The 25,649-nt window shown below is 42.0% G+C and overlaps 1 protein-coding gene across 3 annotated transcripts; it reads left to right on the forward strand.

The window, feature by feature from the left end:
* Positions 1-3,679: 3,679 nt before the first annotated feature.
* Positions 3,680-24,824, forward strand: IFT27 (intraflagellar transport 27). 3 transcript variants are annotated; one of them, XR_009555752.1, is made up of 10 exons: positions 3,727-4,097; positions 7,953-8,032; positions 10,471-10,530; positions 11,669-11,728; positions 13,539-13,656; positions 13,936-14,045; positions 14,210-14,304; positions 21,302-21,331; positions 23,350-23,412; positions 24,271-24,465. XR_009555752.1 is itself a non-coding variant. In XM_060245516.1 (9 exons), the coding sequence occupies exons 1-8, from the start codon at positions 4,064-4,066 to the stop codon at positions 21,318-21,320; spliced, it is 576 nt and encodes a 191-aa protein (XP_060101499.1). In that variant the 5' UTR covers positions 3,680-4,063; the 3' UTR covers positions 21,321-21,331; positions 24,271-24,465. The 3 variants fall into 3 exon arrangements, 2 of the variants coding, with proteins under 2 accessions (XP_060101499.1, XP_060101500.1); XM_060245516.1 differs by lacking the exon at positions 23,350-23,412 and having other exon boundaries at positions 3,680-4,097; XM_060245517.1 differs by lacking the exons at positions 23,350-23,412; positions 24,271-24,465 and adding an exon at positions 24,807-24,824.
* Positions 24,825-25,649: the final 825 nt, after the last annotated feature.

Raw genomic sequence — 25,649 nt, forward strand, 5'->3', positions numbered from 1 at the left:
CAAAAGATTTCTGCTACAGTCTTTTCAAATTCCATTCCAATTCTTTATTTAACAAATGTCTCATTTGCGTTTGTAATATTGTAATTTTCCTTATAATTTTCTTTTTCCCTGGCCTTTTACTCAACTCCCCTTCTTTTTTCTTTATTTCACTCTGAATACCAACAGCTGTTTTTCTTTTGTTCTCTTATCTTTATTATTCAAGGTAATCAATAATCCTCTCATTACTGCTTTATAGGCATCCCAAACCGTCTAAAATTCCATATCCTCTTTATCATTCACTTGAAAGAAAGCTTTAGTTTCATTTTCTAGGTGTGTCACTATTTCTTTATTCTGTAGTAAATCTTCATTCAATCTCCATCTTCTCAATTTCTTAGACAATTTTGTAATCCACATTATTGGGTTGTGATCAGCCCCAATTTTGGGTAAAATCTCTATTTTCCTTGTTATAAGACCTAAATCTTTAGTGCCCCACAACATGTCAATTCTGGAAAAAGTTTTATGTCTTGCTGAAAAAAAGGTATAATCCCGCATCTCAGAGTTAAATTTCCTCCATATATCCTCCAAACATCTATTGGTAGATTATTTTTCTTGGCATAGAGTGAGTTCACTCTATACATATAGTCATACATATTTTTAGTCTCTTCAGGATCTTCCTCTAAAAATTCTGCAATTATTTTTATTATATACTCTTTCAAGTCACCATCTTCCTTTTCAGGTATTCCTCTCAGACGTATCTGAGTCTCCATCCATTTGCAGTCATGGAGTGTCACTTTTTCTTGTATTTTCAACAAGGTGGAGTCATGTATTTTTATTCTCCCTTCTACCTCCTGCACTTTTTTAGATGTTTCCTCTGTCTCCTTCCTGAGATCTTCCATATCTTTTTTAATTTCTTCTATAATTTCTTTTTTTGATGCAGTTATCATCTCTTTCATACCTTTCATCATTCTAGCCTCTATTGCCTCTAATTGGGTCTGCATTTTCTCCAATGAAGAGGCTCTTGTATGGCCTTGCTTGTGTTCTGACATTTAAAAACACCGAATATCTCACCAACTTGAACTTTAACTATCCAGTTCTAAAGATTAGAGCTTGCTTTTTACAACAAGCCTAATCTCGCCGTCCTCAGAGCTTCCCAGACCAAAATATTAATTTTTAAAGTTTTTAAATCCTTCAAAATGGTGATTGCAACTTTTTACTGCTCTCTGCAACTTTTTTCCCCTTTTTCTTTTAAAGGTTTCTAAAGACTTCCGGAGGAGGAAAATGTCGAGCTGAGCTGCTTCCCACAATGGGAGCAGGCTGGAACTTCTGTTCGGGGTAGTGGAAGGCAAATTAATGCCTACTGCCTACTTTTTCTCAGTTAGAGATTAGTCCAAGATATGCACAAGAAACTTAGAGGAGATTTACCTTGGCTAAAAGGGAGTCCGGGGGGGGGGGTGCTCCTTTGAGGGGTCTTCTGAGAAGAGTTGCATTTTCATCATCTGCAGAAGTTCGACATAAACTCGTCAGAATCCTAATCTTCTTGGACTTTGTTAAACATCTAAAGCTACGCAAGAACGATGTGAATCTGGATAACCGGTAAGAAGGTACAGATTATTATCTTTCATTCCGGGACTATTTGCAGTTAAACAGAATAAACTCAGAAGGTGGGAAATGGAAATCTAGTAAGCTTGGAAGAAGAAGGGAGGAAGAGGTGAAATTTGGACTTTGTAAATTTAAAGGACAGTGCTAAAAAGTGGAAAGGAATTTATTGTTTGGTCTACTTGCGGTTTTGAAAAAAGAGCACCATCGTCACAGACCTGCAGCATATGCAATCAACACAGGAAGTACGTCAAGCATCATGAGATCTCCTTACCAGTGGAAATGGGATTTGGTGGCAAGTAAAGCAGGAAGCAGAGGAAGAAAAGCCTACTCTAGGATTATAACACCATTGAGAAACATCGGCAGCCATTGCTTGGAGGTCAGAATTAAAATAATGTTTTTAAAGTATTCAGGACATTAAAAATTGTTGGAATTGATTGAGATTATAAGAGGATAAATACTATTGGACATATTGTTTGTAATGGACCAGCCTCCTGCACGATTTAAAGGGCCCCCTCCCCCATGTCCCCCTTGCTATGGGGCTGTGGCTGACCCAAGGCCATTCCTACAGCTGCAAGTGGAGAGGAGTGGGGATTGGGAATCAAACCCAGTTCTCCCAGATAAGACTCTGCACACCAAACTAGCTCTACACCAAACACGACACGACGCTGTGCAAGCACTAGTCGTTTCCGACTCTGGGGTAACGTTGCTTTCACATTTTCACAGCAGACTTTTTACGGGGTGGTTTGCCTTCCCCAGTCATCTACACTTCCCCCCCCCCCCCAGCAAGCTGGGTACTCATTTTGCTGACCTCACAAGGATGGAAGGCTGAGTCAACCTCGAGCCGGGTACCTGAAAACCCAGCTTCCGCCAGGGATCGAAGTCAGGTCATGAGCAGAGCTTAAGACTGCAGTACTGCAGCTTTAACACTGCGCCACAGGGCTCTCTGAGGGGCCTGTAAATACTAAAAAATTTAGAAAATTACCATTTTAGTTTAGGGTCTGACCCTCATCATGTCTTAATCTATCTCTGGACCCCAAGACTACTTTTTAACTACTTTCCAATTTTTCATCCTCTTGCACTCCTCAGGGTAGGAATTTTGCACAGGGAAACCAGCCCTTTTTCTTGTGGTATCCCCCCACCCCCACCCCGCGTCATGATACTGCATTTTAAAAAACTATTTTTTTAGGCTTTTTTTTTTGCGTTTCTATATTTGAGGTTTGACTGTATTTTATTACATTTATGTTCATTGTCCCATGAACCTGATGGTTGAGCCAGTGACATGTAAATCCAAGATAGACAGACAAACGGATCAGTCAAAGGACTCTACCATTCCCTTTCCTCTGCTCCAAAGTATCTGGGTCATGTTTTTTACAAAGAAAGGAAGGACAAATAGCAGGACAAGTGCCTGGTTAGGAAACCTCGAACCACGCAAGCCACTGAGTATGTGTGGCCCTTTGCCGCTACCGGGAGAGAGCAGCAGCCGGAGAAAGAGTTGCGCCCTACTTTGCGCAAGCGCAAAAACTCAACCTCGCGGGCATCCACCACAGACGTAAGAAGGTACATGGAAGCTACATAACGGCGTGAGAAAGTGCACTACTCTGGGAGGGGAACAATTTCCCGCAAAAATTAACTTCCACCTTTTTTGCCCCTCACAGAGCCGCCTACAAAAAACATCGCGGGCTGTTGTAGATTATTATACGTTAGGCAAACTCTTCCTAGATTATTCTTTTCGAATATATACATATACACAAAGATAATTCAGTCTACGTGGTACAGCCCACTTAAGTTTCACCAATCATAAAATAGGATCTCTAGTCATCATCAGTAACCAGGTAAAAGAAGATGATTTTCACCCATGCAAAATGGTAGCTTTCAATGACATCATAGAGACGCTATTTCGACGGAGGTCGCGAACAAATCGGATTAGATTTGTAGCAAATCCGGTCAATCGCTGGCAAGCGATCCCGCGATAGGCATATGCTGCAACCAATGAACTGTGGCCAAATAATTACGGCCTCGAAAAAAGGGAAGCAGGAACCAATGGGAACCGAGGTAGGTGTCCATTTTCACCAATCGCTTCTTAAGATTTGGACTCCACCCCCCCCAAGAATGGGTGTCAACGGGGGAGGGGGAAGAGAAAGATGCTTAGAGTCCTGTTGCTAGGGCAGCCTTATGTGAGAGCGAGCGGGCTTGGGGGCTACTTTTGTGGGCCTTGTCACTACGATAGCCCAGGTCTGTGTGCCTTTCTTTCCTAAAAGTACCTTGTAGTCCCTCCGGAGACATACATACTTTTCTCCCATTAGGAACTCCTGTCCAACTGCACCCCCTCTTCGTCCTCCCTTGTTTGGGACCATTCTCAAATCTCTGTATAACGTCCTTCTCCTTTAGCTAAGGTTTCAATTTAATACACAGACCAGTTGCTGTTTTCCCTCCCGTCAGCTTCCCCCATCCCAGTCCTCATTTATCCTGAAGGTCAGTGCAGACCATGGTGAAGCTGGCTGCCAAGTGCATCGTGGCAGGTGAGTTCCTGGCCGCCTTGGCAGCATCCTTAGATTGTATCAGTTTAGGGCCAAGACATGTCAGGGAGTTGAACTGGGGTAAGAGAACCTGCGTTCCTCATAAATAGCTGGTAGTCGTAAGGATTCAGTCTGCAAGCATACTTGTCGGTTGGTCATTCCTGTTGCATGTGGTGAGAATTACTTCTAAAAGAACATGATTAGAATTGGGTTGTATAAGCATACTCCACCAGTTAATTTTATGATCTGTGAAAGTGAGAATATGTATGCATCAGATAGCGGCAGTCTTTCAAGCACCCACGCAAGAAGCAAGAAAATTCTATCGGTCTGCATTCCAGTTATTCTGATGTCCTGAGTCAGATTTGACCTTCCATTTCCAGATTTAAACTTCTCATCCCAGATGCTGCTTTTGCCATTCTAATTTTTAGTTTTGTTTCAGTGCTGTTGTCATTTTCAGTAGCCTTGAGGTCCTTTGGATGGGAAGATGGCATGTGTTTTTAAAAAAAAATAAGTTAACTCTAGGGGTAAAAAATTATTACCTTATCTAGGGGTTTCCTTATCAGATTGACCCCTATGTTTAAAGGCAAAGATCTTTGGTAAAATCATGGGTCTGAGTTGGTCAGGAGAAAGTCAGGCATTTAATTATTTTAAAATAAATGAAAATGAGAGGAAAAGTAGGCATTGGTTGGGGATACTTACAGGAATTTAAGGGCCGAGATTCTTGTTTTGGGTTAGGTGGGCCAGATGCCAGAATACTGCTAAGGATTTGAACTGCTGTATTTAATAAGTCAACAGATTCAAAGTTATTGCTAGCTATTTGTCTATAAGTGAAGTTTGGTAGATTATTTTTTAGATATGAGAAAGAATAGAACAGAATAGAAATATAATAGAACAGAACAGAAAGCTCCAAGGGAAGACCAGTGTTGTGGTTTTAACACATGACAAAAGTATAGAATGTTTCTCTAGAATCTATTCCACATCGGAACATTTTTAAAAAGAGGGAAAAACTTTATTTCTACAGGTAGGACAGCTCATAAAGTAAAAACCAAAAGAACAGCATAAGAATAATCAATATTAAACCAATCCATTTGATTTTCATGGTTATTGAAAATATACACAATTAATGATTTTGCTTCTGAAATGCAGGGGTAGTAAAAAATGTTCAGGTTATTTTCTTCCTAGTGAGAGAGTATGAGCTCATCTTCTCAAGGTACACCAGTCCTGATGAGGGTAGAGTTCTCATATCCATTCCATATTTTGAAATTGCACGTGGAAGATTTTTCTCATATTTTTCCCTGTTTGCATGGATGAATAGCAGGAATCCTCACTGGACAAAATGGGAAGATGTAATTGTCTAATTTGGGCCTTTGGTGCTGATACAGAATTCCCTTCACCCAGCTTGGAAAATGTTGATGCCTAAAATCTTGTTAGTTCCTTAAAATGATTCTTACGATCAGTGTGAGTTAGTGTGAGCTAGCTCACAGTTTTTTAGCTTCCAGCTCATACATTTTTGTCTTAGCTCAGGAAAAATGGCCCCAGAGCAAACGAATTGATGCAGTAGTTCACAACTTTAATGTGAGCAGCTCACAAAGTAGAATTTTTGCTCACAAGACTTCACAGTCCACAAGACTCCACGGTCTTAGAGGGAGCATTGCTTATGATGCCTAGATGTTTGAAATATTTTTCCAGACCATGAAGTGTTAGGTTCAGAAAGATGATGTGATTGTTTAATTGCCACTGAACTGTTTTTGTTTTAGCACCCTGGATCTGTTGTCTTAAATCTTTTTTTCAATTATGAACAGCAGATCACATCTCCAAAGCTATACTAAATGTTGCCTGGAAAAAATAAAACATTGGGCAAATTGGAAGAAGCAAAAGAATGGATAAATAGTAGGATATAAAATAGTTAAAGACGTTAAAGACCTACAGAATTGTTTGCAGCTATTTAAACACTGAGTATTAGAAGCACTCAAGTCGGTTTTGTGGGGTGCCCAAATCTTGGTTTGTATCTTCTATCAAAACAAAGTTTTGACCAATATGAGTTAGACCTGTCAGTAGGAACCAGCACTGCAAAAATTTGAGGACTGCATGCATCCTGGTCTCATGCAGAACTTGGGTAATTGTAATTTTTCTGAGATCACAGAGAAAGAATGAAGAATGGCTTGTTTCAATATAAAGAACAGGTTAAATAACTTGTACACCAGTCTCTAAGTCTTGTTCTCAAACTATCTAAGTTCGTGTAATCATAGGGCAAGTCCTCAAACTACCAGTTCCTAACACTATTAAATATAAGAACATGTTTCTATGTTGTATGTTCTGTCAGTACAGTTAAGTGTTCCTAAACCTGCATGAAGTGGACTGTACATTTTATTGAGGGAGTCTTTCAGTCTGTTTTAAACTATATGAAAACCAGTGAATTAATTGGAAGAAAGCAGTTGGGGGCCTGTAAAGAATCATGGAAGGGGAAAACCATGTGGATGTCATTGAAAGTTTCCATTTCTTTAAGGGTTTGAACAGACTGATTTGTTCTGCCTCACTCCTTTTCCCTTTAACTGACATACAGCTGTTCTCAGCAATCTTGTCCCTGGAGCCTGTTTAATCCTTATCATGCCAGTTTTAAGGTTTTTATTCCAACATCTCCCCTTTGTTGAATTTTTATAGTCTTGTTTTCCTGTATGCCTAGGGAATCCCCCATGCTAAGGGAGACACTATCTTGTCTGTGGGTGGCCCAGTTTAATGCTTTTGTCATCATAAGTGGAGGCAGCTCCTCTTTCTATACTGGATATAGAAAGAGGCTGTGGATCCATGAGGAATCATGTTAGTTTATAAAATTATGTTTTTTCTGCATATCTGGAATGTTCCCTAAGTAGGCACTTACCTTGTCTGTAGATGGGCCGCTGTGTGGCTTTCATTCTCTGTTCAGGGGCTAGCTAGTTTACTTAGGCTTGCTATTCCCCAAGTCTGGGTGGGGGATCCCCTGGTTTTGCAGGCTTCTCCCCACTGCCAACCCTGCAGGAAGCTCTGCCCTAACAGCCACAATGTGACTTTAGATCTCAGGCAGGTTCAGAAGCTTGCAGCTGCTTCTGTTTTGGAAGGTGTGTATGTGCCTTTAAATCTCAGTGAGACTGAAGCTGCAGGGGGGGGGTGAGCAGGAAGAACCATATGTGTGTGTGAGAGAAAGAGGAAGCCAGAGAGCCCAGTCTCTCTGTTTGTTTTGCATTCCTTTTAGAAGCTGTAATAAAAGGAATAGTAAAGAGTTAACCAGAACCTGAGCATGAGATAGAGGAAAACTTCACCCCCTAGACTCTTTCCCTCTCTGTAAGTTGGTTGAAATACAGCAGATTGTTACATTCAGCAACTCCGGTGAGTAAACCTATCTATACCATTGCCACAGAGAAATCACAAAAATGTGGGTATGCAAACTGTTTATTTTGGGTGCTTTGTGAGTGTGTGTGGTCACTTTCATTTTAATGGAAGTGCAGTTGCTGCGGAACCATTTGAATGCAAAAAAGAGGAGGAAATGAGGACTGTATTCAGGGGAACTGTACTGCTGTATTTTTATTTGTTTATTTTTAGGAATGGGAAAGACCTCCAGCTCCACACCCAAAGTCCCCAGATATTTCCTGAGTTGGACCTGGCAACCCTAAGTTTATTATTAGATATAGCAACTAGGAAGGGTGTAATTAGGCAGGTGATTAAAAGTAGTATGGGGGTGGTTAGGTAGGTTTTAATGAGGCCGGTGTTAGTTGTGGAGAGTGAGGTTGCTAGTTTGATATTGGAGGTCTTTGTTATTGTAATGGAAGGCAAAAGTAGTATAGTCAAATTATAGCAAAGGTTTTTTTTTCTGTTGTAATACAGGTGATCCAGCAGTGGGAAAGAGTGCCTTGGTCCAGATGTTCTGCAATGATGGGGCTCATTTCCAGAAAAACTACACATTGGTGAGCTTTGAGCATTGGTGAGCCTTCAGTAACCAGGGAATTGACCAGAGGGAACTTTATCAATACAAAAGTATGTATAACATTCTTCCCATGGGACTGGATAAGCAGTGCCAGGTATCTTGGAGTTATTTCAGAGAAACTAATCTGAATGGTTACAAGCAGTTGTCTTCATCTAGGCCAGAACAAAGTTTGAGTCCAGTGGTACTTTTAAGACCAACAAATTTGTATTCAAGGTATAAGCTTTTGTGTACAAGCACACTTCTTCAGGAAGTATGCTTGCACATGGAAACTTATTCCTTAATAATAATAATAACATTTAATTTATACCCCGCCCTCCCTGCCGAAGCAGGCTCAGGGCGGCTCACAACATAATATAAAATACAAAGATTACATAATAAAACAATAATCTACAACATTATACAATTTCCTTAAAATTCTCTTAAAACTATCTAATTAAAACCAACAATTTCATATGATCATACTCGGTGCTACATTTTCAAAATTTCCGATCTTACTCATATACAGATTTTATCATAATAACGGTACAGCTGAATCTGCATTAAGAAAAAGCCAGCTGAAAGAGGGTAGTCTTGCAGGCCCTGCGGAACTGGGCAAGACTCCGCAAGGCCTGCACCTCCTCTGGTAATTGATTCCACCAGTGGGGAGCCATGATTGAGAAGGCCCTTTCCCTTGTGGTTTTCAGTTTGGCCTCCTTCAGCCTGGGGATTATCAGTAGATTTTGTGAACCTGATCTCAGCACCCTCTAGGGTACATATGGGGCGAGATGGTCCCTCAGTTAGACAGGTCCTCGGTCATATAGGGCTTTAAAGGTAATGACCAGCACCTTGTAATGGATTCGGTACACAATTGGCAGCCAGTGCAGCTCCCGCAGCTTCGGCTGTATGTGCTCCCGCTTAGGGAGCCCTAATAACAGCCTGGCTGCCGCGTTCTGCACCAGCTGTAGTTTCCGGGTTCGGCACAAGGGCAGCCCCATGTAGAGGGCATTACAGTAGTCCAACCTTGAGGTGACCGTTGCATGGATCACTGTTGCCAGATCGTCATACTCCAGAAAGGGAGCCAACTGCCTCGCCCGCCTAAGATAAAAAAAGCGGATTTGGCAGTGGCTGCTCTCTGGGCCTCCATTGACAGAGAAGGTTCCAGTAGCTCCCCCAAGCTCTTGACCTTGTGCGCCATTACCAATGGTGCCCTGTCAAAAATTGGTAGGGGGATTTCTCCTCCCAGACTGCCACAACTCAAGCAAAGGTCCTCTGTCTTCGCTGGATTCAACTTCAGCCTGCTCAGCCTGAGCCATCCTGCCGCAGCCTGTAACACCAGGTCCAAATTTTCTGGGACACAGCCAGGCCGGCCATCCATCAGTAGATAGAGCTGGTGTCATCAGCATATTGATGACAACCCAGCCCATACCTCCGGGCAATCTGGGCAAGGGGACACATGTAGATGTTAAACAACATTGGGGAGAGGACTGCCCCCTGTGGCACCCCACAATTAAGTGGATGCCTCTGGGACAGTTTTCCCCCAATCGCCACCCTTTGTCCCCGACCGTCCTTAAATAAAGCTTTGTTGGTCTTAAAAGTGGCACTGGACTCAAACTTTGTTCTGCTACTTCAGACCAACATGGTTATCCACCTGAATGTATCTTTAGCTAGGCCAGTTTGCACACCTACCTGGACAATGATTTATGTGTGTGTTCAGGAAGACCAGAATTGTCTCCCCCCCACTTCAATTGCTGATGTAAGGCAACATATGCAAAAGCCTGATTGGTAATATTTTTTTTTTTTGGGGGGGGGGGTTAGGAGAAAGAGGCATGTTTGGTGTAGTGGTTAAGTGTGTGGACTCTTATCTGGGAGAACCGGGTTTGATTCCCTCTCCTCCACTCGCACCTGCTGGAATGGACTTGGGTTAGCCATAGCTCTGGCAGAGGTTGTCCTTGAAAGGGCAGCTGCTGTGAGAGTCCTCTCAGCCCCACCCACCTCACAGGGTGTCTGTTGTCAGGGGAGAAGATATGGGAGATTATAAGCCGCTCTGAGTCTCTGATTCAGAGAGAAGGGTGGGGTATAAATCTGCAGTTCTTCTAATAGAGGAAAGGTGCTTATTGAAGAGGATTGTCAGCCAAATAAGCATGTCAGCCAGAGCCTAAAATATCTTGAGCCTACTCTAATGAATAGATCACACTTTCTGTGAACCAAGTCTTTTTTTTATTTCCCAGCCAAGGTTTTTTTTTTCCAGGGCTAGTCCCTGACATCCAGTTTTCAGATTTTGAGAGTTTTTATGACAGAAGAAAATTTGTCATTTGGAGGTGTTATAAGGGTGATTTAAAAGACCTGAAAGGGCTCTGTTGGCCTCAGGCTAGCATAGTATGAAAATAAAGTGACTTTCTCTGAATCTTGCTGACATGTTTTCCCTATTTGGGCTGACAGACAACAGGAGTGGAACTGCTGGTGAAGACAGTACCTGTCCCAGAAACCAGTGATAGTGTGGTAAGCTCAGCTGTGATTTAAACAGAGGGTTTTAAAACAAACAATCTTGAAGAGATTTTTTTCCCATTGACTTTGCGGGAGTAGACCTCATTCAGTTAGATGAGGGTGCATTAAATTATATGTGAAACCTTGGTGTTGACAATGTGGGAAAATGAAACATCTGATGCATTCCCAAAAGCTTTATGCTCATTTAGGGACAAAGAAGGATGTACAACTAATCTTACTGTGTTTTTTTAAAACTAAATAGCAGCTGTGGAAGCCCTAGATCTGATCCAGCACATGAAGGGAAGAGGTTTAACTCCCCCCCCCCACACTCACCGCTTGCCATTTTTGCAATCTTAATTGCCAGTCTCTTCCTCTCTATCATGGAGCTGATTTTTTCCTGTAAAGCAAACATATGGAAAGTATAAGTATTACCCGTTGGCATTCCAATGGCTAGTTTTCATATGGAAGGAGCTGATGATTGTGGGAGCAGAAACTGTATCTAATGGTATACGCATCAAAGCCTATGGGCTGCATAGCCAACCTAGGAAGACTTTGCCCCTGTGCAGATCATTGGTGCTGTTACCCTGTGGCTAGTCACTAATGAGTTGGTTATTGCCGTGGAGGAGATGAGAGATAGGGAGAGAATGGCGCATAGGTCTACCTCAGATCATGGGGTGTGCCTTCAATGTTTACAAAGTAGTAAATTTTATGCCTGCAATTGCTCTCTAGATCACATACACTGCTAAGTCATTGTTCAGAATCCGTTCTGAACACATGGGTTCATATCCGACAATCACTGTGCCTTTGAAGAATCATGGTTTAGAGTAGTGCATATAGGTTACATGCAGAAGGTCTCTGGTTCAATCCCCAGCAACTTCAGTTAAAGGATTTCAGGTAGCAAGAGTCTGAAAATATTTTTCTCTGCCTGAAACCCTGGGGAACCACTGCCAGTTTAGAGTAGATAATACTGAGCTAGACAGGCTGGAGTTGTGACTTAGAGGCAGCTTGGTATGTGTCTTACAGGCCACTACTTTAGTAGCTTTTGGGGGAGGGAGGCTTTTTCTGCCACCTCTGCATTGGCTGGAGAAATTTACTACTTTACTTCAGTGTAGAAGATTCTGTAGCTTTATATTACTTTTCCTTCTGCTTTCAGGAACTTTTCATCTTTGACTCAGCAGGCAAGGAACTGTTTTCTGAGATGCTAGATAAATTGGCAAGTACAACATAAAAGCCATCATTCAGCAGAGAAGCTGTGAAGCAAACCTAACCCCTGCATCCTGATTAAAGCTTGGGCAAGAACACAGAATAACAGTTTTTGACTGCCTTTTTCACTACTGCTACTTTTTTAACTTTAGAGCTCAAATCAAAGCAAAAGAAAAATGTATTCACTTAAACTGATGTTACCATTAAGTATTTTCATGGGGAAAGGCTAGCATTTCTGCCCAGCACCTGGAGCAGCATTGGAAAAGCTGAGAAAGGATGTATGGGGGTGGGAGCCAGTCCCCTAAAATAAGAGTGGGCAAAATGGGGTCACAGACCAGCAGAAAACCTGGGGCTTGTTGGTTGCTGGGAATTACTGCTACAGCACCAACCCTAAATCAGACTTTTCCCTGCAGCCACTGTGGCCGGACCTGCCTGTCCCGCATTGGTCTTGTCAGCCACCAGCGAGCCTGCAGCAGACGTGGACTATTGCACCCTTCTTAAATCTTCGTTCGCGAAGCCAAGCCGAGAGAGAGAGAGTTGGACTAGATAGACCTAAGTCTGCTGCTGCAGGCAATTTTTACATTCTTAAGCAAGAGTGTGTATTCTGTATAACAACACAGATTACTTATGTCTTAACTGTAGAGACTCTTATTTATTCCGGTCCTTCAAATTTCAAACACGCTGGTGGATTTCAAGGGTTTTGCTTTTTTTTAACTTGGGATTTTTTAGCATGTAGACTGCAAAATTGAAGTCAGTCGACCTTGGCCCTGAACATTCCACTATTTCTTTGCAAAACAAATGAAAATGTACAGAGGCCATAAAGAGTGCAGAGGCCTTAAAGAGACTCCCCTATTACCCTAATATATCCTTGGCTTCTGCAAAATTGCTATGAATCTTATATGGTTGGCTAGTTAATCTCATTGTAAAACTCTGAGGTAATTTCTCTGCTATTTCTTGAGTGTGGGTTATGAGAACCTCAGTGTTGGCTGTACCAAAAAGAAAGTAAGGTGTTCTTTTTCTCTGCCTTCCTGTTGAGTATTTTTAGCCATCTGCTGTGTTTTTTTTACAGTCTCAATTTATACTGCAGTTTTTATAGTATGTCATAGTACTGCTATGCAATACGTTCTCTATCATCCTTTTATTCTTGGGTGATTTGGAGGGTCAGAGGGTAGCTGGGACTGAGAAATTCATAATTCCTTTTGAGTATCAGGGACATAGGGGATGGGTTGTGGGAGAGTGTTGTAATGCTTTGTGTACATCTAAATGAGGGTTCCCCTCTCCATCATGGGTCTTGAGCTGGTTTGGTGTAGTGGCTAGAGAGTCGGACCAAGGTCTGAGAGAGCTAGGTTTGAATCCCCATTCTGCCATGGAACCTCCTGGGTGATCTTGGGCCAGGCATGCACTCAGCCTAACCTATCTCACAGGATTGTGGTGAGGATAAAATGGAGAAGGGGAGAAAGATGGGAGAAGAAGAGGAGGAGATTGGATTTATACCCCGCCCTTCACTTGGAGTCCCAGAGTGGCTTACAATCTCCTTCCTTTTCTCTCCTCACAACAGACACCCTGTGAGGTAGGTGGGCCTGAGAGAGTTCTCAGAGAACTGCTCTTGAGAGAACAGCTCTGAGGGAACTTGTTGACTGACCCAAGAACACCCAGCAGGTGCATGTAAAGGAGTGGGGAATCACACTTAACCACTACACCAAAGTGGCTGCTTTGGTTCGTCATTAGAAAGAAAGGCCAGGTTATAAATGAAGTAAATAAATAGTGACTGTTGGGTCTGTCAGTTTCATTAGGACTGACATTTTTTTTCTTTTGTTCAGTGGGAACAGCCCAATACTATGTGCATTGTATATGATGTCACCAATGAGCAGTCTTTTAATAACTGTGCCAAGTGGCTAGAGAAGCTGAGAGCCCAGACTTCTGGAATACAAATCCCAGGTAGGAGGATGTATCATTCTAAACTTGTCTATTTTATGCCTAGATCTCTTTCTGATGAGTTATGGCTGGCAGCCACATCTTAATTCCAGGCAGTGCAGTAGCTTTCCTTAGTTCATTCTATCAGTATCTGAAAAAATGGGAAGTGCATATACTAAGCAATCCAGTTATGATCTTTTTCTCCACTACCTTGTCAAACAATCCACTTTCCAGTCTCTACCTGTTCATTCTTTAGGTTTTGTAGTGGGGGTTATTAATAATTCAGTTTCTTTTCTCTCTTAGGTGTGTTAGTGGGCAATAAGACGGATTTGATTGATAGGCGAGTTGTGGAGCACAAACAGGCGCAAGAGTGGGCAGAGACCAATGGCCTAGACTACTGCGAGATATCAGTTGTGAGTTACATAATTGGATGTGGGTGATGAATTCTCTTCACTTTCAGGATAAAGAGGTCCTGGAGTATTGTCTTGTACTATTTAGCTCATTACCAGTAGCAGATGTGTGATCAAGTAGCAGCCCCATTCCCCATCATTTTTTAATTTCTTTGCTTTCTTTACAGAAAGAGATGGAAAATTATGAAGCACCCTTTCACATTGTGGCAAATTCCTTCCACCAATTATACAAAGAGAAGGTGGAAATCTTTCACTCGCTTGTGTGAGTCTACTGAGTATAGCCTGCTCAAATTACTTCCTTTCTTTGAGTCTAGAAATAATCAAATGTTTAACTATCAAACGACTCATCTCATTTCAGTAATTCTGACAAAGCCAAAAATAAACCACAGAAAGACATTTTATCTGATGATTATTTGTGCTTATTATTTCTGGTCTGGGTTTTTTTTGTGTGATTTGGTAGTTCGGTAGGATTTTTTCCCATAATTGCACTGCTCAGATATTGTGAAAGTGTGTCTTTGTCAACTCTTGAGAGGAATTTCCCAGAACAAATCAAAAGAGGTGACAGACGGCATACCACTGTCTGTGTACAGCTGGTAGAATTTAACCATTGGGTGTAAATACTGTGTCTAATACCAAAGATGTGCAAAAGAACCACGGCACTGTAAAATGCAGCTATGAGTGTTTTTTTCCTCTTAAGGCAGAAGCCAGTGGGTGAGGTTTCATATCTTGGAGCTCTGCAGCATTACTACTAACATGGACTCCTCCAAATGTAGTGCTTATTTTGTTTTGGCTCTTTTTTCTTTTGGCCATTGGAAGCTATCTGGCTGCCAAGGGCCTTTTTCTCCTCTATACTGATCTAATTTGAGAATGCACTGCCCTCTACTGGTGCCCAAATCATTTAAGTTGGGGATGTGGGGTCAAGAAACAGCCACCTTTTGTGGCTTTGCATAACATGGTGTTTAGGGCCCCATATTTGGTTAAAGAACTTCCCGGCTAAAAAACTGTTTTTGCTAAATAGTCTTTTCCTTTTTTTTTTTAGTAATTAATTATGCAGTGGTTATTAATGGGGTTTCTGAAATTATGCTGTGATATATAAAGAATTTATTTTAGGGGAATGATACGAAATGCACCACTATTTTTAAATTGAGGGATTATACTGGAAAGACTTGTCATAACATATTTATTCTGATATTTTATTCTTCCTTATCCAAGGGCTCAGGGCAGGTTGTAACATGCTGTGTGTAAGTCTAAAAATATAACATTGTAAAATTCACACAACTCCAGCAATATTAATACAATCTCAGATAAATGCACACATACATATGGAGCTTGACACCATTTATAAAATGCCATTCCAAATAGGAAAGGCTTATGACTTTCAATAAGTCCATCAAAAAATGGCAGCAAGGCAGAAATTGAGCAAATCTAATAAAAGCAATACCCAGACCATCTTAATAAATCCATATAGCTTTGACTAGCAGTATGTAGTGCAAGTAACTGAGAACTTCTGTATATTGCCCATTGAAACAAATTGGAGTTGCATGATGATGTCCATGCAAAGGCCTATTTATTTTAGCAAGATTTGCATAAAAGAATTTTCTATGAGTAAACTTTTTGTAAGGATTTGGCATGCAGTTGTTTCAAACGGGCCTTTTACAGAATAAACGATTAGAGTAGTACCTGTCCTTTAACTTGAAAAGAGATGAATGAACTCATTTTCTATAAATGAATGGGTAAGAAGTGAAGGAGGGATTGTGGCTGGGCAGATCTGGGTAATGCCAAAAAGGATGTAATTAAAGGCAGAATTAGTAAGGCTGCTGTTGGAATCATCTAATAAATCTCAATCAGGAGTTGTCTCTTGAGATTAAACAGGATTGTGACACAGGTGCTGACAGCAGGGGGAAAAAGCTACATTCCCATTCTTTATGCTGCTCGTGTTTACTTTGGATGTTTGCACATACATTAGCAGACTAAAACTTTGCTTTGGTCCCAAATACAAATCTGCTTACAACTGAAGGAGTCACTGCTTCCCTCTGCATTTGAAATTCTCTTGGAATCATTAGTATAGCCTGCTGATAATAATAATAAAACCCCTCTACATTGTATCTGTCCATTGCTGGTGGTGGACTCTTCTATATGCATTCTTAGTGTATCTCAACTTACTCTAACCTTTCCTTGTGAATTCCCTTGTTATTTTTTCTTCATCATTGTATACTTAGGCGGAGTGAGGTAATGCTTCCATATATTGATAGTGAAAATAGTGCATGGATATCACTATAGAGATCTTATTATCTATGGGAATCAGTTCTTCATTCAGTAGAGGTGGTATCTTGTGTTATTCTTTCTTGTAATTCATGTGATCCAAAACACCAACATGTAGGTGGGTGGAGAACTGTTGAGTCATATGTTCTTACAGCAGTTGTTCCCCCCACCACCACAGGAGTCCGAACATCTTTTGTTGTAAGCCGCCCTGAGCTCACTTGCGGGAAAGGGTGGGATATAAATCTAAAAATTAAATTAGATCTTCCGCAGGCTTATCTTTTTCTCAAAGAGTTGCAGACATTGGTGAGGTGAAGGCATCTTCCTTCCACACTGGACTCTCGTTGAGTGGTAGCAGCTACAGTGCCGTTGAGAGCCAGTTTGGTGTAGTGGTTAAGTGTGCAGACTCTTATCTGGGAGAATGGGGTTTGATTCCCCACTCCTCCACTTGCACCTGCTAGCATGGCCTTGGGTCAGCCATAGCTCTGGCAGAGGTTGTCCTTGAAAGGGCAGCTGCTTGTGAGAGCCCTCACAGCCCCACCCACCTCACAGGGTGTCTGTTGTGGGGGAGGAAGGTAAAGGAGATTGTGAGCCGCTCTGAGACTCTTTGGAGTGAAGGGCACGATATAAATCCAATATCTTCTTCTTGGGAGGCTCCTGTCCTCCCAAGGGAAAAAGTTGCTGTCCTTTTCTTGTTATAGCCTTACATATCTCCTCCCTAGCATCAGTGTCTTTTTTCTTTCCATTCATCAAAGAGAAGCCTGAAACGTCTCTTTTTTTTTGCTATCTGAAAAAAACTCTGGCAATATTTACAGGGGCAATGTGATAGACTGTACGCCGCAAGAGTTGAGAAAATGGCCAATTCAATCAGATTCTTTCAAGCCACATAAGTGGGAACTGGAGCAACATGGAGTTAGTAATAGGAACGGTGACAAGTGATTACTAACCAAAAAAATGGCCAACAGGGAAGACAAGGATGACTTTCATGTCACAGACCACTGCACATATATGGCATTTATACCTGGATTGTTGCTACATCTTTACGTTACTGCTAGTTAGTTTGTGCTGGCTGCTGCAGGTAAATAGATTCCTAATAGCCTACACTACAGTTGCCTTTTGAATCAGCAAAATGTAGCATTTGCAACAGTCCTGAAGTAACTGAAGGAAGTATAAATGAAAAGATAATATTTAGGAAAGAGTGGCCAGTTCACCCATGCAGGGCATGAAGTAGCTGAGACCAGACGGTGGACCATACCACTTCAGCTTGCTGATGGAAGATCATATTTTGGAATGCTTCCCTGTGTTAAAAAAAAATCCTGCAAATAGAAAACCAACTTAGCAAAGAAAAAGGGGGTAATGGTAGTACCTTCTAACCTACTGTGCTAGTTTTCTATGGGGGGGGGGGGTTGATGAAAAAGAAACATTCGAAACAGCCTGTAGTCCATCATCTGCAATCTGAAATTGTGCAATCCTTTCTGCCACCTCAGTAGTCAGTACCACCTCCTCTTGCCGATGTGAACCAAGCCTAAAAACGGGCTTTCAAAATGAATATCCTTCTAGAGTCTGCTTTTAGGTTTCTCCCTGTGGAAGTTGCTTTTGGCAATAGGTCATCAAACTCATCCAATCAGCAAAAACTGGAGTATCAGAGACCACACTATGTTTGGGCTAAGCAGTAGTATCAGGAGCCACTGACAACTCTGGATGTCCCCATGTATTTGCCGCTTTTGGAACAAAAATTCCATAAGTAGTAAGGGTTCTACAGTATTTTAGTGGTCTTTTTTTAAAAAAAAAATCTGTGGTTAATTTCACAAGTGATAAGGAAAACTGTAGGCTCAAGCAAGGTAAACTGTTCCGTTAGGAGAACAATCCTGAACCCTCACAACATCTGTATCATCCATCTAATTAATTCCCATCAGTATAATATTTGGCAGAGACATAAAATAACACAGCTGACAAAAGAACAAAGCTAGAAGCCATGCTGTGAAACAGGAATGTAGAGCAATAAAGCATTCTGAGAAGATGGCTTTGGTGTATGACTGCTTATTATTTTAGGCTTCATGGCTTCTTATATGTACATGCAGAGCACCAGGTATATAGTCGTAATGGACAAATGAAGCCAGAGAAAGATCATATATAGAAATCCCAATTCTGTGAACTACTCTTAATCATACCAAGTTTCTGCTGTGTTATGCCACGTGCACCTGACCTGGATAGGCCAGACTAGCCCAATCTTGTCAGATCTCGGAAGCTAAATAGGGTTGGCCCTGGGTAGTATTTAGGTGGAAGACCTCCACAGAGTACCAGGGCCATGATGCAGAGGTAGGCAATGGCAAACTGCCTCTGATTGTCTCTTAACTTGAAAACCCTACAGGATTGCCATGTCAGCTGACTTGATGCCTTTCGCCCCCCCCCCCCCCCAAAAAAACGCCATGTGCATCTGTATTCCAGTGTGAATGGTTCTTGCAGTTCTTTTCCACCCTTCTCAAGAAGCAGTCTGGCCCTTGGATCCATGTGCAGCATAGCTCAGTAATGTCTTAGGTGAAGGAAGAGAAGACAGTTCCAGTTGGGATGCAAAGGAAGGAACGCTAACACAGAGGTGGGGTGGGGTAATTGCATCACTGAGTTATCCTTGACACTATTATTTGCACTTCTCACTCCACAGATACAACTTAAAAGGCTGAGGATGCAGAGAGTGGCTGAAGCTCAGCAGGAAGCTGTTTAGCAAACATTTAGGGCCAAGCTTGTGCTTACAGTCCATGTAGTAGATTAATCTTGGTCTTAGTAGGAGAGCATTACACGTCTGTGTCAAAAGCCGAGCCTCAAAACAAAGCTCTTTCCATTCTACATGGGTCTCCTCCTCCTTGAAAGCCTGAGGATGTTTCTCTTGGGCAAGGATTGAGTCACAGCTGCTGCTACTTCTGCTGCCGATAGCTCTGTCACTGAAGTCCGTCTAGTGGTGTGGCTTTCACTTGTTCTCACAGATAGGAGACATGTCTAAACAGAAGTGACAGAGGCTTACAGAAGAGATTGGGTGGAACACATAGCCAGAACAGAGGCTTCTGGGCAGCAGGCAGCTATACACACCTCTCTTCTTCTACCAAGTTCAAAAGGGGGTATATCGTCGTGACACTTCTTGTAAGTGCCTGTAGCTGTGAGGTTCATTAGCCAAGACCTGGGAAAGGCAAAGAATTCAAGCCACTGTGTATGTTCCCATGACCATTTATTAAGCCGACCACATAATCTCCACTCTGCCTCTATGTGGTTCTCACCTATTGTGCACATTCTTCTGAATCCTAAGCTCGATCCTGAAAGTTTCTTCACCCTGTCTCCCACTTCTGTGTCTTCCATTTAACCCTTGGCTTAGAGTTTAGCTGTTCTTTTACTCTCCAGTGCTAGGAAGGATGCTGAGCAGATAACAGGTATTGCAAGCTCAAGTATTCCCATGTTTGTGTGGGGGGTTCTCCTAGGCAGGCACCCCCTTCATCCCCCTATCAGACTGCACTCATTTATTATACCATCTGTTTTCTCAGTGCTGGAGATGATGCTGGGGATATGTGACTTGGGGCACTCAGGCGGAAACTGGCCTGCACAAGGCCAGGCATGTGTTTGCCTCCTAGCAATGCAGCGGTCAGCAGCAAATTCTTTACAGCCGCCGCCTCCTCTCAGTATGGGAGAGAGTGAGTGAGGGCCTGGAAGTGTTTGAGATGCAGAAACATGGACTGTGTGAAGAAGACAAAATCAGCAGAGTGTGGGGAGAAGGGAAAGAGCTGTGGTTTAAGAGACCACAGATGGATGAGGTAAAAGGGCAGAACAGTTGAAGGGGAAAAAACAAAGATCATCTAAAGGAGGTTGGGCAGAGTTAGAAGATCTGAATGAAGAGAGGGAGTGACTGAACAGTGTCCCTGGGTACATTTAGGCAGGGCTTTTTTGTAGAAAAAGCTCAGCAGGAACTCATTTGCATATTAATCCACACCCCTGATGCCATCATTGTTTTGCACCAGACTTTTTTGTAGATGTGGAGCAGGAACTCATTTGCATATTAGGCCACACCCCTAACACCAAGCCAGCTGGAATTGCATTCCTGCTCAGAAAAAGTCCTGCATTTAGGAAACTAGCCGATGAAAAAGGCCATGGGGAAAGCACAAATTAATGCTAATGGGCTAGACTGAATGATGGAAGAAAGTAGAGTGAGAAAAGGATTGTGTGAATGTGTGAGGAAAATGACTGTATAGTCAGAAGGAAAGAGAAACTGTGGAAAAGGTGAAGGGAGGTGAGCAGCAAGAAGACACTACGGTGTGTAGGTAAAAGGATTCCTCAGGTCATCAGGGGGACACCATGCCATCTTTGACAGGTTACAGGGGATGCAGGAGTTTGGTTCCTGAAATGCATGAAGGAGAAGGAGATTGTGTGCTCGTTGCCACAAATGTTGGCATACTGTGATTCCCTAACAGTACAGAAGGATAGGTGGCCATAGTATAACTAGTGGTAACTATCATTGTGGAGTAAGTAAACAGCTCTTTTGCTGAGTTTGGAGGATGTATTGACAATATAAGTAGTCAGGGAAAAATGAGGTGGTAAAATGGAGATCTAGTGTTTAGAATGAGAAGATCTATGTTTCTCATCAACACGTGTACCAAATCATTTCTTGTTACTAGAATTCATAGCACATTGAAAACCTCCCTTTAGACTTGTAGTTTTGCCCATATTTTAATACAATTAAACTTAAAAGGTTATGCTAGGTCGGTCCCCTCAGGTCTTATATACATGGCCAAATGCAATTAATGCAATCTGGAAACAATGATATTGTATCTTTACTAGTTTTATATTTGCTTCCAGTGAAACAAATGAGAGTTGTAACTCAATTGACAAACAATAGATTAATGCAGGTCATGGATTCTAGATGTTCTTTGTTTCTTACATGCAAAAGGTTAGGATAATGTTATGTTCTGACAGTATAAAGTTTCTATATTTTATCCTTGTTCCTTTCTTCTCTTTTTTAGACCTCGTATTGTTTGTTAACCAGAGCCAAGGTAAGAAGAACAGGAATTTCAAAGATCCTCACTTCAAAACAATTTGTAAGATCTTGTGCAGTTGGATAGGGAGGAAAGAGGAATTCGGTATGAAAATTAGTTCCAAAAATCCACAGAAGATCTCTGAACATTCAAAAACCATAGTGCCTATGAGACTGAAGTAGGTTCCCTGTTCCAGATCTGCGGTTCCTGGTTCCTTATTTTGTTTACATGACTACTTTGAAGGTTACATTGAATAACAAGGAATCAGGAACTCCACATAGGGAACTAAGAACCAACTTCAGCCTCATCTAGTCCCTTAATACCAGGGAGGCACTTCCTGCATCTCCTCCTGCATCCACAAAGGAACAAGGAGGGGTGGGGGGAGCAAGAATTCTGTACAGCTGATTTTCATTCTCTGGAACCTTCTACCTAAACAAATAAATCCAGTGACCTGGAAAGCTGCAAGCATAAGAGATTTGTGCCAATATATCTGGAGAGGGGGAGGAAGATGCAGCTTGTGTCTCTATGGAGAACATTAAAGGTATGGAGAACTTTCAGAACATTAAAGGTATGGAGAACTTCTCTGGGTTGGTGTATGGCAGTCCTATATAGGACCTGTGTATAAGATGGTCCATCACAGTTCTCTTGTCTCTGTCCATTTTATGTATTTATATCTCACTATTCTTCCCATTGTGGACCTAAATCACCTTACAACATCATTCTCCCTGTCCCCACTTTATCCCTGCAACAATTCCTTGAGATAGGTTAAGACCATTGAGAGAGAGTGATTAACCCGAGGTCCACCCATCAACCTTCCATGGCAGAGCAGGAATTTGGACCTGGGTTTTCCAGGTCCTAGTCCAACACTCCACCCACTACACCATGCTGGCACTTCTTCCCCCTGCCTAATATTGTACCTGAAAAATAATAAGTTTTAAGATGTTCTTAATAGTTAAGTTTAGTCCTCAAGACAATTAGTTTTAATATGCACCTGCTTGCATGAACTACCTAAGATAAGCATATGTTGCCTGTCTAATGCAACATTCTATTCTCATCTTGATTTTCTGTAGAGGCATTTGACTTCTGACTGGGTGAAAATGTCTTAGCTGATGCTGTTAGTAAGGCTCCTAATCATGCCTCCTCTGCCTGCCTGTTTTACTAACATTCAGCTAAGGTTATGTTTTGTAAGCACATATAGCTTTCCCCCACAAGTATAGTATATGTGTGTAGTGAACTATTAAATATCTTTTGACAGAGCAATTCTGTTTCTCTGAAGAAATCCAAATATTCAGGCTTTGTTTGCTGAAGGTTTGCTTTTACAGCTAGTGGATCCCACTATTGCAGGAAAATGTGGATCCCATTCTAGTTAAGATCCACATGGAGACATCCTAGCATATCCATGCTGATTTTATGGGTCTGTTGTCAGCCCATGTATACCAATAATTGATTAATAGTGGTGACAGTGTCAAGGATTAATCGCTCCCACAAATGCAGATTATGCGGTCCTCTGAGTATAGACAATTGCCTGAGCCTTGGTGGTAAAAGCAGTCTGCTCAGATTAGGCACACAACTGGAAATGGGTGGATTGTATAGAGCTACTCCATTATGTTGAACATCTTTGTTCATGGTTATGCTTTCTGATCAGTGTGCTTGGACAAGCTGTGTTGCATTCTCCTCACTGGCATTAACAACACCACTGCTTTACAGTTACTGTCAGAAAGAGGTTGTACATTTGATGCCTCGTTCAAAGAAACATTTGTGGGAGACTTGATCCCTCTTCCTCTTCTTGCTGATTACCTCACATATCCCTGCTTCCTTATCATTCTGTTCTCTGCAGTCTGAGTCTCTTTTCTCTGTCTTCATTTTTGCATTGCTCTACATTCCTTCCTATTTGCTCACTATTTCTTTTCAGTCAGGGTGCACCTTCCCGTTACCTGAGTGTTGTTGTTTTTTTGCCTTAGGCATAGCTTTAGCCAACCTCCCTCTCCTCTTGTCTGTCTCCTTCTCCTCATTCTTTCTCTCTCCCTTTGAACTAGACTGTGAATTCTGTCAGCATCATAGCAGGACAAGCTGCAAAACTGAAATTCTCAGGGGGACAGGTTGTGATCATTTTATTTTTACATTGCCCTTGGATCTGAAAGGTGTTTTTTTCAGGGGGGAGGGGCAGGGGGTGTGCCAAGGGAGAGTACAGGCCAGAACAAACAGAGTTTAAGATGAATATAGGTCAGTTACAGGGGAGACCCCCTTAAGCAGTGTATGTGTAACACAGAAGCATCTTGTTTCTGGCAAGATGCCAGAAGCATGACAGCTGAGCACTAAAGCTACACAAATATATTGGATGCATTCTCCAGTTTGGTGTAGTGGTTAAGTATAAGGACTCTTGTCTGGGAGAACCAGATTTAATTCCTAAGTTTGCAGCTGCTGGAATAGTCTTGGGTCAGCCATAGCTCTTGCAAGAGTTGTCCTTGAAAGGGCAGTGGTGAGAGCTCTCTCAGCCCCACTCACCTCACAGGGTTTCTGTTGTGGGGGAAGAAGATAAAGGAGTTTGTAAGCCACTCTGAGATTCTGATTCAGAGAGAAGGATGGGCTATAAATCTGCGGTCTTCTTCTTCCATCACATGAAGCCATGTTACTAGGATACATGCTCATCTATCAAAAGACAATCACCCTAAACCAACAAGAGAAATCAAAGCAGTTGTTGGACTCCAGTTTCAGCTCAGGTGAGTATCTGTGATATTTGTCTGAGTCCCTGGATCTTTCAGTGCACTAGGCCACTAACCGACTGTGACTGGAGCCAATACCAATTCATTTCTGGTGAGACTGTGTCATCTCAGAAGCCAGCCTGGCCATCTTGCAGATGTCTCCCTTGTTCCACAATGTTTTCAAGGGACTTTAAGCAGGTGGCTGTTCATAATGACACCTTTTCTAATTGTAGCTTCTTTTTTTTTTTACTCTAGCAATTGCCAGTGGGAACAGAATTCATGCCTGCTATAGAGCATGTCCTCCATCTACATCCTTTTGAGTGGTTAATGACACTTGAGATTGTAAAAGCTATAGCACTGGGATTTGAGTACAGCACGTGGATGTTTATATATGCGTGTGTCACTTTGCCTATATAAATAAAAATATGTGCTTTCTTTGTGGTCAGAAAACATGCACTGAGCCAGAGATGAATGCAAACAGCCAACAGCCTAAGGCACTCAACAGGCATGTGCTATCCCAGCCCCCACAGTGGATCAAATTAGATGAATTGCCTCCAGATACTTGTCGCTAAGGTTTCTTAGAAATTAACCATCTCCCAAGATTATAGTTGAATTACCAATAACTAAAACCAGGGCAATTTGTGCTTTGTAAAAAGAAAAAATTGGAAAATCCAATTTCTGTGGGAAAAATTGGAATGATTTAGAGAGTTTAAGTAGCTCAAACTGAGCAGATTTGAATAATTTCACTTATTTTGCAAAAAAAAAATCTGCTACATTTACTGTTTTGGCAGATAGTATTTGGCAGACAGGAGCTAACCAGGCCACTGATGGCAAGGAACTCTGAACCCTGGAAATCTTATTCTAGCCAGTAAACGTCTCAGAGTTCAGCAAACATTGTTCACACACCTGGAAGCATATTTTTGCAGCCATAAGTGTCAGAACTAGTTTTCTTTTTTAAAAAACAAAAAAAAGTAACTTTGAGATTTTTTTGCGAAATTGAATGCTGTGCCCAGAACATCATTCTGCATATTTTCTGTACTCCCATATACTTACAGTGAACATAAAGCTGTGATTGTAAGTAGGGTTGCCAGATCTCAAGCGTTGGCCCTTAGATTCAGCCTCGTTCCCAGGACAACAGGTTGAAATCACAGTATCTTCAGTGAACTTGAACACTTAAGCACTTTATACATGGGGACCTAGTGGGAGGGAGGACCACTGAGGCAGCAACTTCCCACCAAGAGATATGCAGTGGGGAATTCCTCTCAGCTGTCTCTTTCCCTGCAGGCCTGCCTGCCCATCCCCTTCTCTGCATTTGGGCATGGATGGAGGACAGTGGAGGCTCCCACTCCTCTTTCCCCACCCACCAGTCTCCAGCACTTCCACCTCAGCTGTGGTTTGGGTGACTGGGGAGGTGGCATAGGGCCTTTTCCTCCTTTCCCACTTGCCTGCCTTCAGCACTGCCATGTTAGTGATAGCTTTAGTGTAGGTGGAGATGTCAGAGGCTTCTCTTTGCATAGCTATCCACATGTCTCTAGCTAGGCTATCTCAGCAACAGATGGAAGAGAACGAGGCTCTCTAGAGATAGTAGTTATCTGCTCTGTGTTTGAAGACTTGGATCCCCTTTTTTAAGGTTT

This window comes from Heteronotia binoei, chromosome 8 (assembly GCF_032191835.1).
Source record: "Heteronotia binoei isolate CCM8104 ecotype False Entrance Well chromosome 8, APGP_CSIRO_Hbin_v1, whole genome shotgun sequence".
Classification (NCBI taxonomy): Eukaryota; Metazoa; Chordata; class Lepidosauria; order Squamata; family Gekkonidae; genus Heteronotia; species Heteronotia binoei.

Excerpts from the sequence above, each read along its gene's own strand:
- IFT27 (XM_060245516.1), top strand. The coding sequence starts at position 4,064 with ATGGTGAAGCTGGCTGCCAAGTGCATCGTGGCAG. Across the intron at positions 8,033-10,470 it reads TCCAGAAAAACTACACATTG|ACAACAGGAGTGGAACTGCT; the intron begins GTGAGCTTTGAG and ends TTGGGCTGACAG. Across the intron at positions 13,657-13,935 it reads TTCTGGAATACAAATCCCAG|GTGTGTTAGTGGGCAATAAG; the intron begins GTAGGAGGATGT and ends TTTCTCTCTTAG.